At 36.0% G+C, this 16,006-nt stretch overlaps 1 protein-coding gene across 1 annotated transcript in view; it reads left to right on the top strand.

Annotated features, from left to right (window-relative positions):
• GPCPD1 (glycerophosphocholine phosphodiesterase 1) overlaps window positions 1-16,006 on the top strand; it is a 47,968-nt gene extending 31,962 nt beyond the window's left edge. The window contains exons 14-21 of the mRNA XM_063328324.1: window positions 1,038-1,115; window positions 2,222-2,261; window positions 3,060-3,121; window positions 4,537-4,602; window positions 5,584-5,720; window positions 6,926-7,061; window positions 7,402-7,562; window positions 14,198-16,006. Coding sequence (XP_063184394.1) covers window positions 1,038-1,115; window positions 2,222-2,261; window positions 3,060-3,121; window positions 4,537-4,602; window positions 5,584-5,720; window positions 6,926-7,061; window positions 7,402-7,562; window positions 14,198-14,402 — 885 coding nt within the window. The 3' untranslated portion in view covers window positions 14,403-16,006. The remainder of the gene's footprint in view (window positions 1-1,037; window positions 1,116-2,221; window positions 2,262-3,059; window positions 3,122-4,536; window positions 4,603-5,583; window positions 5,721-6,925; window positions 7,062-7,401; window positions 7,563-14,197) is intronic.

Genomic DNA, 16,006 nt, shown 5'->3' with positions numbered 1-16,006 from the left:
AACAGAGCTGTTACACATACAGTTAAGCATTCCTTAAAAGGTGCTCTGAACAGACTATCACAATACCTCTTAAAAATACCCAGGTTTTATGAAGCATAACAATTGAGTGCTTTCATGGAGTAGAGAGATGTGACACTCCTTAATAATGAGAACACCAAAGGCATAAGGACCTGACTTAAAAAAACCCAAACGCTGAGGTGCTTTTCCATCTGGTCTGTTGCATGTTCTCCTCTGAGGCCAGCATACTTGGCGTTCAGCAGCAGCGCAGAGGTTGGACTCTGCTCTGCTGTAGTTTTCTTCCTTTTCCAGTTCTGGCAGTGAAAGGAAAGCTAGCATGGCAGAGCAGACTGCAGGATAAGTTTTCTGTCTTCTTGGCACTAAGTCCGTGTTGTCAAACCCTCACACCTGTTGCGATATTGCAATTTATAAGAAGCTTTGAACAGTTGTGGAAATGGAACTGTGACTATAAGGGAAATGCATATTCAATGTATGTTGAATCAGTATTGTCTTGTTGAGTAAAAATTTCTTTATAGTGAAGAGGGGAACTGAAAAATGCATTGACAGATGTATTTTTTTTTTTCCTCACACACTATCTTTATTTTGGGGTCGGGCTGTGTGTGTCTCAGTTTTAGCAGGACACTTGTCTTTTTTTTTTTTATTAGTTTCTGAGATAATAATAAACTGAACTACCTTGGACTATTTTTTAAATGAATTTCTTGCAAACTTTTTTCCTTGAATACATTAGCTGATCAAGTTTTTACAGAATAAATGTGCTAACCTTTTCTGAAGATAGAACACTGAAGCCTCTGACTTGCATGAAAGACAAAAATCTTATTTTTTCAATTTGATACCTGTTTTATCCCATATGTGGTCTCCTGAAAACTGATCATCTTGCTTGTGTTATAATAAGATATCACTTATATCTTTATCAATAAAGAGAAAAAATTAGTTGCCTTTAATGTTACCATACTAAAAGCCTGTAGACTTTTTTTTGTAGTTTTCAGTGATGCTTAATTATGTATTATTTCTCTTTGAAGAAACTGGATACAGAGCCTTTGGAACTGTTTGAGATTGCAGTCAAAGAACTCACGTTTGATCAGCTGCAGTTGTTGAAGGTATTGTTACTTTGGCTAGTATGATGTGCCATGCGTAGAATTTCAAATTGTGTATGAAGCTTATATTTTTTTTTGGAGTTAGTATAGATAGTTTGGGAGAGCACAAGTTTTTAAAATTGTAGAAAAAGTAGCTAATTCCAAGAATAGTACTTTTGCACCAGCATTACAATTTGAATACATTTCATTACTTTTATCTTCTAGAAAAATTGCCTGACAACTTGTGTAGATCTATATCATTATGCTAACATTGATAACTTTTTAAAAATAAGGAAGGCTGAAAGTGGTGGTAGGGTTCATTGAAAGCCAATGCTTTGGAGTCTTTGTTGAGGAAGAAAGATAGCTGTCACGGTCTGTCTAACTTTCAAATGTTTCCCTGGTAACAAGGGAGATCCAGGTTATGTTGAACTACTCTTTGGAGGTGTGGAAGGGTCCGTGATTCAATGGTATGGCTTGGACAAACAGGCTAGAACTAATTGATTGGTTTTATTTAATTAAGTATCGCTGTATCTTCTGAACAGAACCCCCCCTGCCTACGTCAAGGCGGGGTCAGGGGATGAGACTGGGCCACTGAAGACCCAGCTGAGATAGCTGTCACGGAAGCACCTGGCTGGTCCAAGAACTATATGTTTCTTTTTAATTAAAAATTACTTGGTCTTCTCCTTTTTGTGGAGAATTTGAATGGAGCGAGGGCCTATGCCTGGCCTGATTTTATCTCAGTACTTGACTACATTATAAAAACTGCTGCCTCTGTCTGCACTTGATTGGAAACACAGACTCTGGCATCCAACAGGAGAGGGTTTAATGTTCGGACTTATTCACATCTTAATGTTAAATTATATTATGTGTGTTTCTACCCTTGAACGTGTTTTCTGAATTTTCAGTAAGAATGTTTTTGAGCTTTCCTTGGAACCTCTGTTTTAAAGTTTGAAAGAAAATTGTGGTGTGTGCTCGGATTTCCTTTATTCTTTTACAAATTACTAAAACTGTGTCTATAACAGACCTTTAAACTTAAAAACAATTTAGAAGGAAAATTAGTTACGTTTTACGTGTAGTAAGATTTCTGTGGGTGGAGTATTTGTTAATTTTACTCTTCTTATGCGTTTTAGCTGGCTCACGTGACTGCCCTGAAAGTAAAAGATCACAATGGTATGTACTAGTCTGCAAGAGTCTTGACACTGACATTTATTTATTACCATGTAATGATATGTATTCCGTGGTTGCAGTCGCTTGTTCTAATCACATTTGGCTTCTTCCTGAATATTTCTAAATGCTTATGTAGTTACTTTAATTTTGTGCATGCTATAGAGTTCTTTGCTGGGAAGTAAATACTTGGACAGAAGTTACTCCCTTGGGGAGAGGGGACAGTACGGGAGAAGAAGAATGCATAGATAAATATATTTATTTATGAATAACAAAATTGCCACTTATGTTTCCGTCCTATGCTTCTCTAACTGTACCTTTTTGGCAGCTCTTCAGAACTGCTAACGAGAACTTTGGTAACTGCTGTAGGGTGTCTTATCGCTGCTGTAAATTTTTGGCCTTAATTCATCCCCCTTTATATGGACAGCAAACTGCCAAAGTATCTCGCACATTCTACCTGTCTGGGAAAAGATAAAATCAGTAATAAGCCTTGACAGGCAAGGCTGCTTCTACTGGACATGATGCAGTGACTGAAAGGGTGAGGGAAGGGAGAAGCTGTTTCTAATAAATATTCTGTCGAGGCTTTTATTAGGGGTCAAAAAATTTTCCCAGTGGCAAAACAGGAATTGCCACCACCATTGTTGGAGTATTTCAGCGATAGAGGGAAGGTGTTAAGTAATCAAAAGATAGACCCGATTCCATTCTTTACTCTTAAAGCCCTTATGATTTTGAGCCAGTCTTGTTTTTGCTGGTATTAGCAGTGCTGCTATTTGTTGTGATTTGATATTTTGTACTCCTTTTCAGCATCTTTTAAAGAAGAAGAAAATTCTGCTTTTGAGACGCAGCCATTTCCCTCTCTGCAGAGGGTAAGCAGTGAATATAGAGCAATAGAGAATGATGATTCTGGAACGTGAAAAGATATGTTTTTCTTTGTTTTGCACACGTAGCAAGGGTTGTTCATTTTTGGTTTTAGGCCTCCATTATCGATGCTGGAACTGAGAACATAGACTTTATTGCTGGCCACTGGAGCCTTTTCAGTGCTTAAAAATAATAATTTGCCTATCTTTCAAGCTTCCTAATTCACAAACCCAAGTTGTATAGCTCAGGATACACTCAGTTTACATCAGTTGGTTAACATCAGGGCATTGCATTTTAATGCATTGACAGTTATTTTCTAATTTTGGAAAAAAACTGGCCTTTGGCAATTCATCATGTACTCTTGGCCATCTAGCAGAGCCAGACACAGAGAAATGTTAAGTGAATTTCTACTATGTTCCCATTTATGACTATTTGCCAACTCTGGGCTTTGTGTTGGCTTACTTTTCACAGAAACAACTGACAATTGTTGACCAAACACAGTTTGCTACCATTTACAATGGTTTTTTTTTCTAGAGCTACTATTTTTTTTTTCTCCCTACTGTTTTTCCTGATGTCTGAACTGGTCATTAAGATGCCTTTTAGGGACTTGTTTTATACAATAATACTGCTTTTTGTGTGGATTATGGAGAAGATTAATATCCAGTTATTTATAGGCTCCTGTTAGAGCATGTACGAAATACCCATCAGTTACAGGTGATATGCCCCACTGTATTTTTTTTTTAACTGTTTAATCAGATTACTGCATAACTACAGAAAATAGATAACTTTGTGTAATAGACAAAACTACTCAGGTTCAATTCCTCTACCTGATTCCCCAAATTTAATTTTCTTCCTATAAGAGAGAGTATGTTAACTTTCTTTGGTATCTGACATCTTTATAGGGTTAAAGAATCATCTGCCAACATTTCCTTAATTTCATTAGCTGTTAGCTTCACCTTTTGGTTTGAAGTCACCTTATAAATAATTCTTTACAAGAATTTCACATACTTTTGTTCTCATCATCATAATGGCAAGCTCATGGATTTCATACTTAAGACTATGTGTTACTTTTTTACTTTCAAAAAAAACTTCCTGGAGAAGTAAAAAAACTTTTCTTCTTTAGGAGTACAAATGAGGCATTTCTCACACATATTAAGGTGAACTGACTTGCATTGTACCTTGTGAAAATATTGTCCTTCAGATTTTATCAATTTTTATGTATTTCCTAACTTTAAACTGAAGTAGAAGATGGTGTATATGTATTTTGTGTTACATGTTAAAGAACATGTAAAAACTTAGGGGATTTCTTCTACTGTTAGATCCCATTGGCATTAAATTCTAATGTATTCTCCTGGTAATTACCCTTATAGTGTGTAGTTTTCCTCCTTTGCTGTGGGGTCTCTTCATAATGAATTTTTTTCAGGTCCTGGAGTCTGTTTCTGAAGATGTTGGGTTCAACATAGAGATAAAATGGATCTGCCAACAAAGGGTAAGTAAATGGAGACGAGATTTACTTTGATACTTTGCCATTCTCATGGCTAAAGCTTGTAATTCGATGTGGCGATTTATGAGATACAAAGGCATAATTTTGGGTTTTTTTAATATCCCACTGTCTTTAAAACCAGGAGTATAATAGCACCACTCTAGCAAAGGAACAAACTTACTCTTCAAACAATAGGACGTATTTATAGCATTGAGTTCATAATGCAGCTCAGACTGCTTTTAGTAGAAGACTCTAAAGTCAGTGGATCACACCAGGTCAGGCATGCTGTACGTGGGAAAAGCAACAAGAAATTCAAACTCTCCTGGCCTGGTGCAGGCACAGCTACAATGTGGTGCGGTAATACAAGCAACTGTTTCCTCCTCGTCCATAGTACTGTGGACTCAGCTGGATTGCTTAGTGCTCGGTCTAGAAGGAAATGGTTGTCATGGCTAGGACTGGAAGGCTGGAGTGGGGGAAAGAAACTTAAGTAGAAGGGTAGGTGGAAGTCTGTATGCAGAGAGACATGCTAATGCTCTTGGAGATGGGCCAACTGCAGAAAGTCTGGTACCTGCTGTTCTCAAAGCCAAAGGATAGCGCGTTGTTTTGTTTTTTTTTTTTCTACAAATCTTATGGTTGCCTTTTTCTATGTAGAAATAGCAATACAAAATACCTGTAATAGCTTTTAGCGATCTGTCCTGGAATTCCTTTGTGTTTTCAAAATTAGAAAAGTCTTCATAAAAACTCTCCCCTTGAATGGGAAAATTGTGAATTTTTCAGTGACTCTTACTGGCGTTAGAATTTGGCTGCACCTCACAGACTGACAGTCCTGTAGAGCTGTAAATCGCATTCAGGAGATTGAAAGAGTGACTTCCGTATTCAAACTTGTAAACTGAATTCTTATTTTGCTCAGGTTTAATAAGAGACTTTGTTAAAATCATTTTATCAAACATTTATTTAAATGGCTGAAACTTTCCTTTCTTTTTCTAGGATGGACAGTGGGATGGCAACTTGTCAACTTACTTTGATATGAACCTCTTTCTAGACATTATTCTAAAAACTGTTTTGATGAATGCTGGAAGAAGAAGAATTGTATTTTCTTCTTTTAATGCAGATATTTGTACAATGTAAGTCAAGAAGAGATAAAGAATGTATTTTCTTCTTTTTGTTTTTATTTTGGTGAAATTTACTTTGGACGTAAGAATGCCCAACAGGAAACAAATAACACAAGTTTTGATTGCACCTAAACTGTGGGTGCCAAAATAGTTGGGAATTGAAACAAGAACACTTTGCCATTTGAGCTGCGTCAAAAATAAAATAGGAGAATAAAGTCAAAGTAGGTATTTTTGTCAAGTGCCTTCCTGAATGCTTCAGTCTTTCTTGGCACATCAAAATAGGTCGAGATTTCTTCTGGTAGTATCGTGAAGTCTTCCAGTCCTACTTGAGGGGTATGCAAGCCTAACTTACAAACAAAATCATCTTGTTAAAGGTTTTTTGCTATATGTGGCTTTTAAAAAGGCTAGAAAATGAAACAGCTTTGGATTACCTGTGTTTGGTTTTTTGGGGTTTTGGTGGGTTTTTTTTGTTCAAGCAATTTGCTTTCCTCTTGTGGAATGTCATATCGAAGGTATTGGGGCACAGAAGAAGCATAGGAGTTGAACCGGGGAACAAACATTTGGGGTACATAAGAACTAACAATATGCTTTAGTACTTTGGAACAAGAAGTGATTTAGCACTGTCAATGAAAGGCTTTATGGAAATCTCATTTGATGGGAGAGTGCACTGATGAAATGGCATTAAGGATAAATGGGCAGAACAAAACCAAATCAGGGTACAGAGAAATGGGTTAAGAAGCAAGTGAGTAAGAGTGTAACACGCTAATCTGAAAACTTTGCTTCCATCTGTTGTTATTTCATACCGCTGTACTGGCATCCAACTTGAAAAATACATTAGTAAGGTTAGGTGTTGGATATTGACCATGTTTATAAATTCTTATCATGAATCTTCATTTTACTTTAACATGCATTAAGAAGAAAATTACAGAATTGAACAGTCTTTGAGGATTTTATATAAACATTTTGAGGATGTGGGTCTGCGTTCAACTTGAAGTCTGGCTCTCCTTAAACTGTATGTTAATCTATAATAGTGGCAAAAGAAAGAGTTTGGAGCAGTTTGTCAAATAGTTTGATACTAAAACGTGGTGCTATCTCATTGCACCAGCCAGGATCTAGAAGAACATGCAGTGGAGAGCGTAATTCTCCTCAAATAGTAAGATTGAATTCTCCTGCTTTTTAACACATTTGCTAATTGCAAACTTTTTTTTTCCTAACAGGGTTCGGCATAAGCAAAACAAGTATCCTGTGTTATTTCTCACCCAAGGAGAATCTAAACTCTATCCAGAACTTATGGATCTTAGATCTCGTACAACTCCAATAGCCATTACTTTTGCACAGTTTGAAAACTTGCTGGTAAGCTGACACGTTCTGGTATTTACTCTGCAGTAAAATGAAACTAAATTATGACTCCTTGTTGTAAATCTATTGTTTTTGACACTAATGCTTAAAATCACAATTAACCTCATAAAAGAAATACGCTAATATCAAACTGCCAAAATAACGTCCTTTGTTTCAAATGTCTGTTTAATACATTGTTTAAAAAAATAGTGCTATCGGTAAACTCTCTAATTGTATTCAGTTATTTTTATTATTACAGATGAAATCGTAAGGAGCTGTGTGTCAAAAGATTAAACAAAGCTGATGTGAGTGTGTTTCAGAAACATGGATTTTAATTGAAGTCTTTATATTTCAGGGAATTAATGTGCACTCTGAAGATCTGCTGAGGAATCCATCGTTTATTAAAAGGGCCAAATCTAAAGGCCTGGTTATTTTTTCATGGGGCGATGATGCAAATGACCCAGATAACAGGAAGAAGTTGAGAGAATATGGTGTTCATGGGCTCATATATGACAGGTACTTCATTTTGGTTTAAAAATAATAAAGCTGAGAAACTACTGTATCCTGATTCTTGTGAAATTTCACATTGCTTTTTGATTGACTGGGTGCAGAATATCTTCCTTTTGTACTAAAAGTACAAGGAGTTCATAAACCCAGATCAAGAACAAGACCAACACTAATTCCTACTCTTTTGGTTGTATATATAAAGCAAAATAACTTTTGTTTCTCCTGAGGCTAACGTAAATGTAATTTGATTTAGTGCATGGCATACACATTTAACATGTCTTTAACATTCCTGATGATAACTTGTACACGACAGAAGGACAGTATTATTTACGTGTTTGGCTGAAATCTTAGCTTTCTACATTTAGTTATGAAAACGGTTAACACAACTTGGAATGAATGATTGTAACTTATTTTTTTGCTAACATTCTGTTGTGTTTCAAAGCTGTGAATTCATCATTTTTCCTATTAAAATTAGCTTGGAGTGACTCACAGGGCAAACTGCCAAATTAGTCACTTCAGAAAGTAGTTATTATACCTACACAGGTGGACATCGGAATACTGTGGTCAATCTTTGGACAAACATTAATTCCTTACAAAACTCAAAAGTTTTAGCTCTTATCATAAAAGATGTGAAATTCATTATTACCTGATGATGATTAATTTGGAAAGCTGTATTAAATTAGAATTTCTGATAGATTACAAAGAATGTAGTTGGGAAAGGATTAAGTGTAACTGAAGTGTCAAATTATAGACAACTTTCAAACCTTTTGCTTTAGCAAGAGCGTTGCTTTAGCAAGAGCGTTGCTTTGCATATTGTTTTACTTAAAAAAAAAAAAAGCAGAGAAGGATCAAGTAGATCAAGTAATTGTCAAGGGCTTTGTTTTGTAAAGTCTCAAGTTGACATATTTAGAGGCAAGAAATCAAATATGTTTACTCTTAAAGTTCTGGGCTCCCAGTTTAAAAAAAAAAAATTAGCTAACTCCCTTCAATCTATTCCTAACTATTGAGAGTCCTGCCAGAGCGCTGGGTCCAGCGCTTCTCTAGTTTGCTGGGGGTCTCCCTTCCTGTACCATATAGAATGTCTCTGTCTTTTCATTGGTGGTAAAAAGAAATAAAAAGATTTTTACGTTGTGGATCAGTTTCAGACTGAAGTAATTGAAACATAAGTCCTCTTTCCTGCTAAAGCAGTGGTACGTGTAGTACCTCCCCTGCAACTCGGGAGTGGAGCTCCTTTGGTAGATCAAAAAATCTCTCTGGGCCAGTGTGCAGACGGAATGCTTCTCTGGCTCTTTAGTGTACAGTCTATGTACACTGTGGTGAAATATGGTCCTATGGTATGCATAACTTGAAGTGATTAATTATTGGTCTATAGAAAGGTGTGCTGTTTTAATCAAGTACTACTGCCTGAAGTGTTCTTATGAAATACCTGTTCACTGATGTCTGCTGATCCAGTCTTCTAGAGTTATTAATTACTCCTGATGTAATAGATACAAACTACTATGGTAAAATAGTAAGACAGGTGATGGCCTTATATGTGACTTCATGTTACTTTTATTACTTTAGACACTTAATTGCTCAACGCCACTTAAATAATATTGCATTTAGGTCAAGGCTGCAAGTCTGTTACGTGTCATCTTATGTTCCCTTTTGTACTGCTCAGTGTGTTTCAAGTTGCAGTACAATAGCAGAACACCTTTAGCCTCACCTCTTGATGACTAACCAGTTCATTGGAATTGCTTATGGGCTGAATTCCTTTGTGGAGTTAACTGAACAAAAAATTCTCAACCTTTCTGTGCTATTTAGACCATCTAGATTCATAAGAGTATTCACCTCTCTTCTCACTGCCTGCCCCCTGTATCTCTTCCCTCTTGTTGACATCTTTCCGCTTCATTAAGAAGAACCCCAAAATTAATATTAATTCCAAAGCTTTTTAAAAAACAGCAGTTCAGTGGTGCATTTTTTCTTTCTTTATCAAGTTACAAACTGCAATTGAGTAGTAAACAGTTATCTCATTTCAGTATAATTGTTGCAGGCTCGTTAACTCCAATTTCTAAATGTTACTGACCTCTTTTTTTCTGTAGGACAAAACAAATATTGGAATGTTCCTTTACAATTCTTAATATTTTTTCAAAACTTACTAATTATCTGAATAGAATTAAATTTAATCTTAATATAGGTTTCTCTGAAGCAACATGACATTATCTGAAAATTCCATCAGGTATCTCAAGCTGGACACTTTGAAATGCGGGTGGTACCTGCAGGTCCTGGATGACAAGTCTAAATGTAAAACCTGGCACCAAGTGTTTCCATTCACAGTTAGAACTGCTGGGTAAAGGGACAGTCTTTCAAATCACTTGAGAGTATGAAGTTAATATCAAGAGTTTAAATTGTCAAAAGTTTAAATAGGTATGGTGTAAGCATGCGTATTCTGTGCTGTTTGAAGTTTAGAAATAGATAAATTCAAAACTACAGTGTAACAGAAATCCAGTAAAGAGAGAGATGTACATGCCTGGTTCAAGGTCTGGAATAAGCAGGGACTGCAGTAATCTGTTTACTAGTGTAAAGCCAGTTTATGCTGTGGTTGCATCTTCAAATTCCAGTGTATTTCCAGGGCTGAATCAAGATGTGCTTCTTCCATGGCTTCTGCAGAATTTTGGTTCTCCGGACTTAAGGCGAAGTCCAGATATTTATCAAAAATTGCCGTGCCTGGTGTTTTGAGTTGCTGTTTACTAGACCTTTACTTAAACCATCTTAAGTGTTATTTGTCTGAATAAGCTAGGAAGTTAATACAGGAATTTTAGTGAATTTTAGGTTGCTTGGATATGGCCCTGAGTTATTTTTACTGCATGCGGTAATTATTTCAAAGATTATGAACTGTCTGGGTAGAGATGATTTCTATAAGCTACTTTTTCCAAACTTTAATCGTCTGTGTAGAATTGAGCAAAACATTGTAGCTGCTTGCGAAGATGGCAGAAAAACTGTGTCCTGAATACCAAAAGTTGCTGATACCAGTGTTGGGCAAAAAAATATACAGGTAGGGGTCTGACTTTGTTTTGCATGGAGAAAAAGTGCAAGACTAAATCTGGGAAGCTTATAAACGCCAACGCTATTAAAAGCACGATCTCGCTGGGGCAGGGGAAAGAATCTCCCCCCTGCCTCCCCCAGTCCTTTCTCCACTTGGGCTGCAGATTGTTAGACATACACAAAATCATCAAGCCAAATGGATCATCTAGTGCAGCCACCGGAACAATATTCTGTTTTTTTCCAGTGTTCAACTAGCTTTCATTTTGGTATCTAAAATATCCAAACTACTTGTGTAGTTTGCGCAGGAAAGGTGTTGCTGCGTCTGCCTCCAGGCTTTTCTTTGGGCCCTAATCCAGAAAGGTACTTTAAATGTATGACTGGGTATCTCCTGTTCACACAGAAAACTAAATCTCATGCTTAAAATGCTATATTAGTTTGATGTTTAGATTTTATTTAGAGAAGAAACTTTAACCTATTGTACTGAAGTTCTCTGTATTGGCAAAAATTATTAATTTTAAAGTAGGATTTGAGAGGTGATTTGTCTGGTATTTTTCTCCTGGATAAGGTTCGTAAACAGTCCAGGAAATACTTCTGTGTTTGAATATACTTAACTCAGTAAGAACAATGCAGTCTTAGGTTTTTACAGCAGTTGGCTATATATTAAATACCAACGTGGAGAGGGGGTGGGTGCTAAATTATACTTGCATTTTCTGTTTTTTTTAATTCACTTGACATGGTCTGAGTTCTGTTTGTTGAATAATACGCACAGCTGCATGAAAATATTACATTGGTAATCCTTAAACATTTTTGCTGAAAGCTTTTCCGTGAGAATCTTAAGCATGTTTGTCTCCTCTGTAAACACTGCCGTTCCTTACAGCTGCATGTTGCATTTGCAGACTCCAGGAAAAAAAGCTCTATGCTTTATTAGTGACTTTCCAAAACTAACACAGATTTAGCTGGTAATAAAGGCCAAAAGCATTCAAAACACTTTTCAAAACTGGACGACTGTCTAAATCGGCATCATTTTATTTGCCTGAAACTGAATGTTACTTAGAGAAATAACAGCATGGATATATGTAGGAAGCTAACTGGTATTAGTTGATTTATAATTTGATCTACTCAATGACTGAATTAAGATGTTACACAATGGCAGTGTGTAACATTGTGTCTTTTCCTGTTTTGTGAATTGCAAATTAAACTCAAGTTTACGTTGACATGTAAAGAAAAATGAAAAGTTTCAATTAAAAGCTTCATAAAGTATTTTGGTGCTGCTGACTGAGACTTGCTGGATGTATGTGTTTTCAGAGGTCGCAAAACCACTTCATAGGCACAAAGCACATCAGTTCTATGCCCACTGCATAACCGTGGAATGTCCTGCAAAGCTTTTTGTAGAAAGTGCTAATTTAAATTACTACAAAAGGACTTCCCAGTCTTCTGCAAGGCTTGCTTATTAATAGGACATCAAATGGAGGAACTTTGGTGTATAGTTACTTATAAAAAAATTGTCCTGTTGAAGAATAAAGGATAGGGAGATGAGAGTTTATTCCTTATTCTGATATGTGATGTTGGAAATAATTCATACCAGAAGTCCTGGAGCTATGATCTCGTTTTGCCAACTGCTGGTGTACTTTTATGGACCCAAACGAAAAGGGGGGACAAGAAATTCTGAGGTACAATGATAGCTGTGCCTCAACTTGTCTTCTCTGCGTTTGGTTTAGAGGAATCACTGTATATGCATTGGAGCGGACTGGTTCCAGTGGACAGTCTGAAAGGCACTTGGAGGGCTGGACTTGTCAAAAATCTCAATTGAAAAGAACTGAATGTGAAGGAAGAGTTACAGAATTCATGCTTGCCCTAGTAAAGAACTAATAAAATACCTGCCAGAAGCTGCTTAGAAACATGCTTAGCCGTGTTTTAGGAACAAGGAGCTCAGAAACATACCTTTGCACTTCTAGTGATGAGAGTTTAAGATTGGCAGTTCCTGAGGTGTATTGCTGTACAGAAGACTATCTTCTAATTTCAGTGCTTTGTCTTGAATGCATAGAGAAATTTGTGATGTGTAAGCTAACTTAACTGAAGGAAGCACAGGTCGTACCTGCATCCTGGGAGGGAGGAAGGAAGGAAGGAAAGTTGGGCTTTTATTTTGCAGATAGCTTCTATTAGGCGATTTTGGGTCATATTTTAGGCCTGTATTGGATTAGAGGTGCTGTGCAAGTAACTTAACTACTGTGCCTTCTGTTCATATTTTATAAAACTGGAAAGCATTTGTCCTCACTTACAGGAACTTCTTTTCAGAAACTATCTGTGGTCTTACTGTAGGCAATGTTATCCATAACTATATTTCCTGCAGAAGTGTTTCCTCATTTGAATCCTATTTACTGTTATCACTCTTTGAGCTGCATATTATTTTTGATGTCTTGGACTTGCCAACAGTTCATAAATTGTCTTGCCAGGGTAAAAAGACACCTGGCACGGTATCATGTAGCACTCTGTTGTTTTGGTTATGACATTGTGTTCCTTTTGGACATAACTTAGAATTATGATACGAAGGAGAAAGGATGATGGAATAAAAACAAATAACGTTCTTAAAGGAATCATAAACGGAAGTATGAATATTCATAAGAGACTAAGGCAGAAGCTACAGTAATTCCTTCCAGAAGTCTTCATTTGAGGGAGATGAACCTGGAGACCTGCAATACCTGAAACTTTATATGCGCAATAGCTACAAGTGAGGGGAACTGGATACCAGGATTTAAATTTTGGATATAAATAACATAGTGATGTTAGAAATCAAAGTTGGGAGATGAGAATATATCCTTGTTATAGTAAGTGTTGTACCAAGTTTAGTTTACAGGAACATGAATGGGTTTACTTTTATAATGCATTACACCAAAATACTATTTGAGTGTTTGAGTTGTGTTCAGTGCCTACACTGTCAAACTCAAAATGTCTTTTGGATTTGGAGAATAATCTGGTACAATGTTGACAATTCAAATCCTGCAACTTTGTTTACATATGTGAAAACAAGAAAGTGAAAAGAGGATATGCTATTTAAAATAATATAGATTGTTAAGTTTGCATTAGGCATAAATAAAGATCAGGTTTTCTGTTTTTCACTCTTCACCTAATACTGTAATGGTAATCTTAAAAAAAAAAAAAAAGTTCTGAATTGGGGGGGGTTGCTGAAATACTTCTTGAAACAGTAAGTATAAACTCCAATCAGTATTATGTACAAGTAGTATATCACAGTCTGTTCAAATAATCTCTCTGAAATTTCTTACGCTTTTAAGTTTGAAGCCTGGAACTCTGCTCTTACTTCACTGCATAGTGCCACCTGTAAAATCACATTTTTCAGGAGAGTAAGTGAGATTAATGACAGAGGGTAGCTTTTTAGTATATCCAGTGAAGCATTAACCATTGTGTAAAAGGAATACTATTTTATATTGCAAGATAAGCAGCAAAACTTAGGGTACTAACCTTGAACATATGTTTTCATAGACTTGCTGATACCAAATTTTACTCTAGTACGGAAAAAAAATCCCAGTTGCTTCATCTAGTCTAAATTTCTGTGAGCTGTCAGGTTATACTCATCAGTGTTTTTTCTTTTCTCGTTTATTCAGGATATATGACTCGAATCCTGAACAACCAAATATATTCCAGGTGGAGCAGCTGGAACGTCTCAAGAAAGAATTACCAGAGTTGAAGAGCTGTGTGTGTCCCACAGTTAGCCACTTCAAATCCATATCTCCATGTAAATGTCATCATAGTTGCCTGGAAGAGAAAACTGTAGATAACTTGAAGAGTGTTCAAATGCAAAAGGACTGATTCTAGGCAGAATGCTGTTTTGTATCTATTTAACTTTCACCATTGGAACAGTGCTGTCTATGCCTTCAGGTTGGTTTGTTTTGTTTTTAAGTCCCCAAATAGCAATAACTGTGTTCCTTCTTTCTGACAGGACTCGATAAATTTTCAAACAACGTTAAAATATTCAGCCATCTATAGTTATTGTTCCAGTTTACATATACAGGTTTAACTTTTTCCTATAATCAAGTCTCAAATCTTGAAAAAGAAAATTAACACTAAGTGTGTGTTTAAAAATAAAAAATAATAATTTAGCAGTCTTGAGGAGTAGAAGCTCAGAAACTAAATTGTAGGGAAATTACAATGATATGCTGAAAAATTGTTTTGACTTTGATTTTACTTCAGTGCTACAGCTTGTCAGCCTCTGTCTGGCAACAGGAAATTAAGAAAGTGATTGTAAGATACATATAATTAGGTCTGGCCTGAATAAATTGGTACCTCATATATATATATATATATATATATATATATATGTATTTGCACTGATACATCCACCTGTACAAAGCTTTGTGCCATTTTAAAATATCTATATATTTTTAAGTAATCTGCAATGCATATTAACTCATTTTTTCCCCACTTCATCGGACACTTAGGCTGCTGCCATTATTTCCTGATTTGCCAATTCATTGGTACAGTGTCTGTGTATAGCAGTCAAGGGTGAACCACAAGTATGACTTTTTTCTTTCATTAATCTCGCACAGGCCTGCTAAACTTTAGAAATGTTGCAAATAATTAACAGAATTACAGAAACAACTTCAGTGGTTGAGAATCTTTTTTGCACAGTAACCTTAATAAACAGAATACGTAACATGCACAACCTCTACAAAATGCATGCTTTAGTTACTAAGCATGAACTCTAGGTGTTTGCTGAGGTCCTTGCATCTTTACGGTGCTAGTTATGTGTGAAGGGTGCAAGGACTAACTCAACTACTTAATCTTCTTTGCCTAAAACCACAAGCCTATTTTTGAAGAAAAGGCTGTACCATACATGGTTTGTCTTATTTCCATAATACAAACCACTAGCTTTTGTATTTTGCAAGGGTTTTTTTTTGTTTGTTTGTTTTGTTTTTTCCTTGGAGCAAGAATCACAAATGTACTGAATTCAGATAATCGATATTCTGTTGGCTGGTATCTATCCTCTGTAATTTATTACAAAGTCATAGTTTAGAGTTCTTAATAGATAGGTATGCATGTCCTTTTTCCTCCTGAAGTTGCAGGTCATGCCAACACAACAGCTGTAACTTTCTACCGAAGTGTTAATGTATAATAAGAATGGAAAATATTTATTTTTTTCTCTTGTAAATTGACAATGAAAACAATAGTGTGTACTATATTCTTTATATACAGTCATTGCTACATAGAACCGATTGTACAGAGTAAAGCCATTGCAAATAAGTGCTTGAGCCTGCACCGCTGAGCAGTTTGAAACAAACAGCTTGTTTCAACTTGCCTTGTGCATTTTAGTATTTAAAGTTCGTTTGTCCTGCACAAACAGCACAGTAATGATTAGGTATCTGGAAACTGTCTTTTATTTAAAAAAAAAAATTAAACCAAAATTTGAAAATGTG

The sequence above is a fragment of the Chroicocephalus ridibundus genome, chromosome 3, assembly GCF_963924245.1.
Source record: "Chroicocephalus ridibundus chromosome 3, bChrRid1.1, whole genome shotgun sequence".
In the NCBI taxonomy this organism is placed as follows: domain Eukaryota; kingdom Metazoa; phylum Chordata; class Aves; order Charadriiformes; family Laridae; genus Chroicocephalus; species Chroicocephalus ridibundus.
Note: the sequence above shows the minus strand (reverse complement) of the source record. Positions and strands in the feature narration are given on the sequence as shown.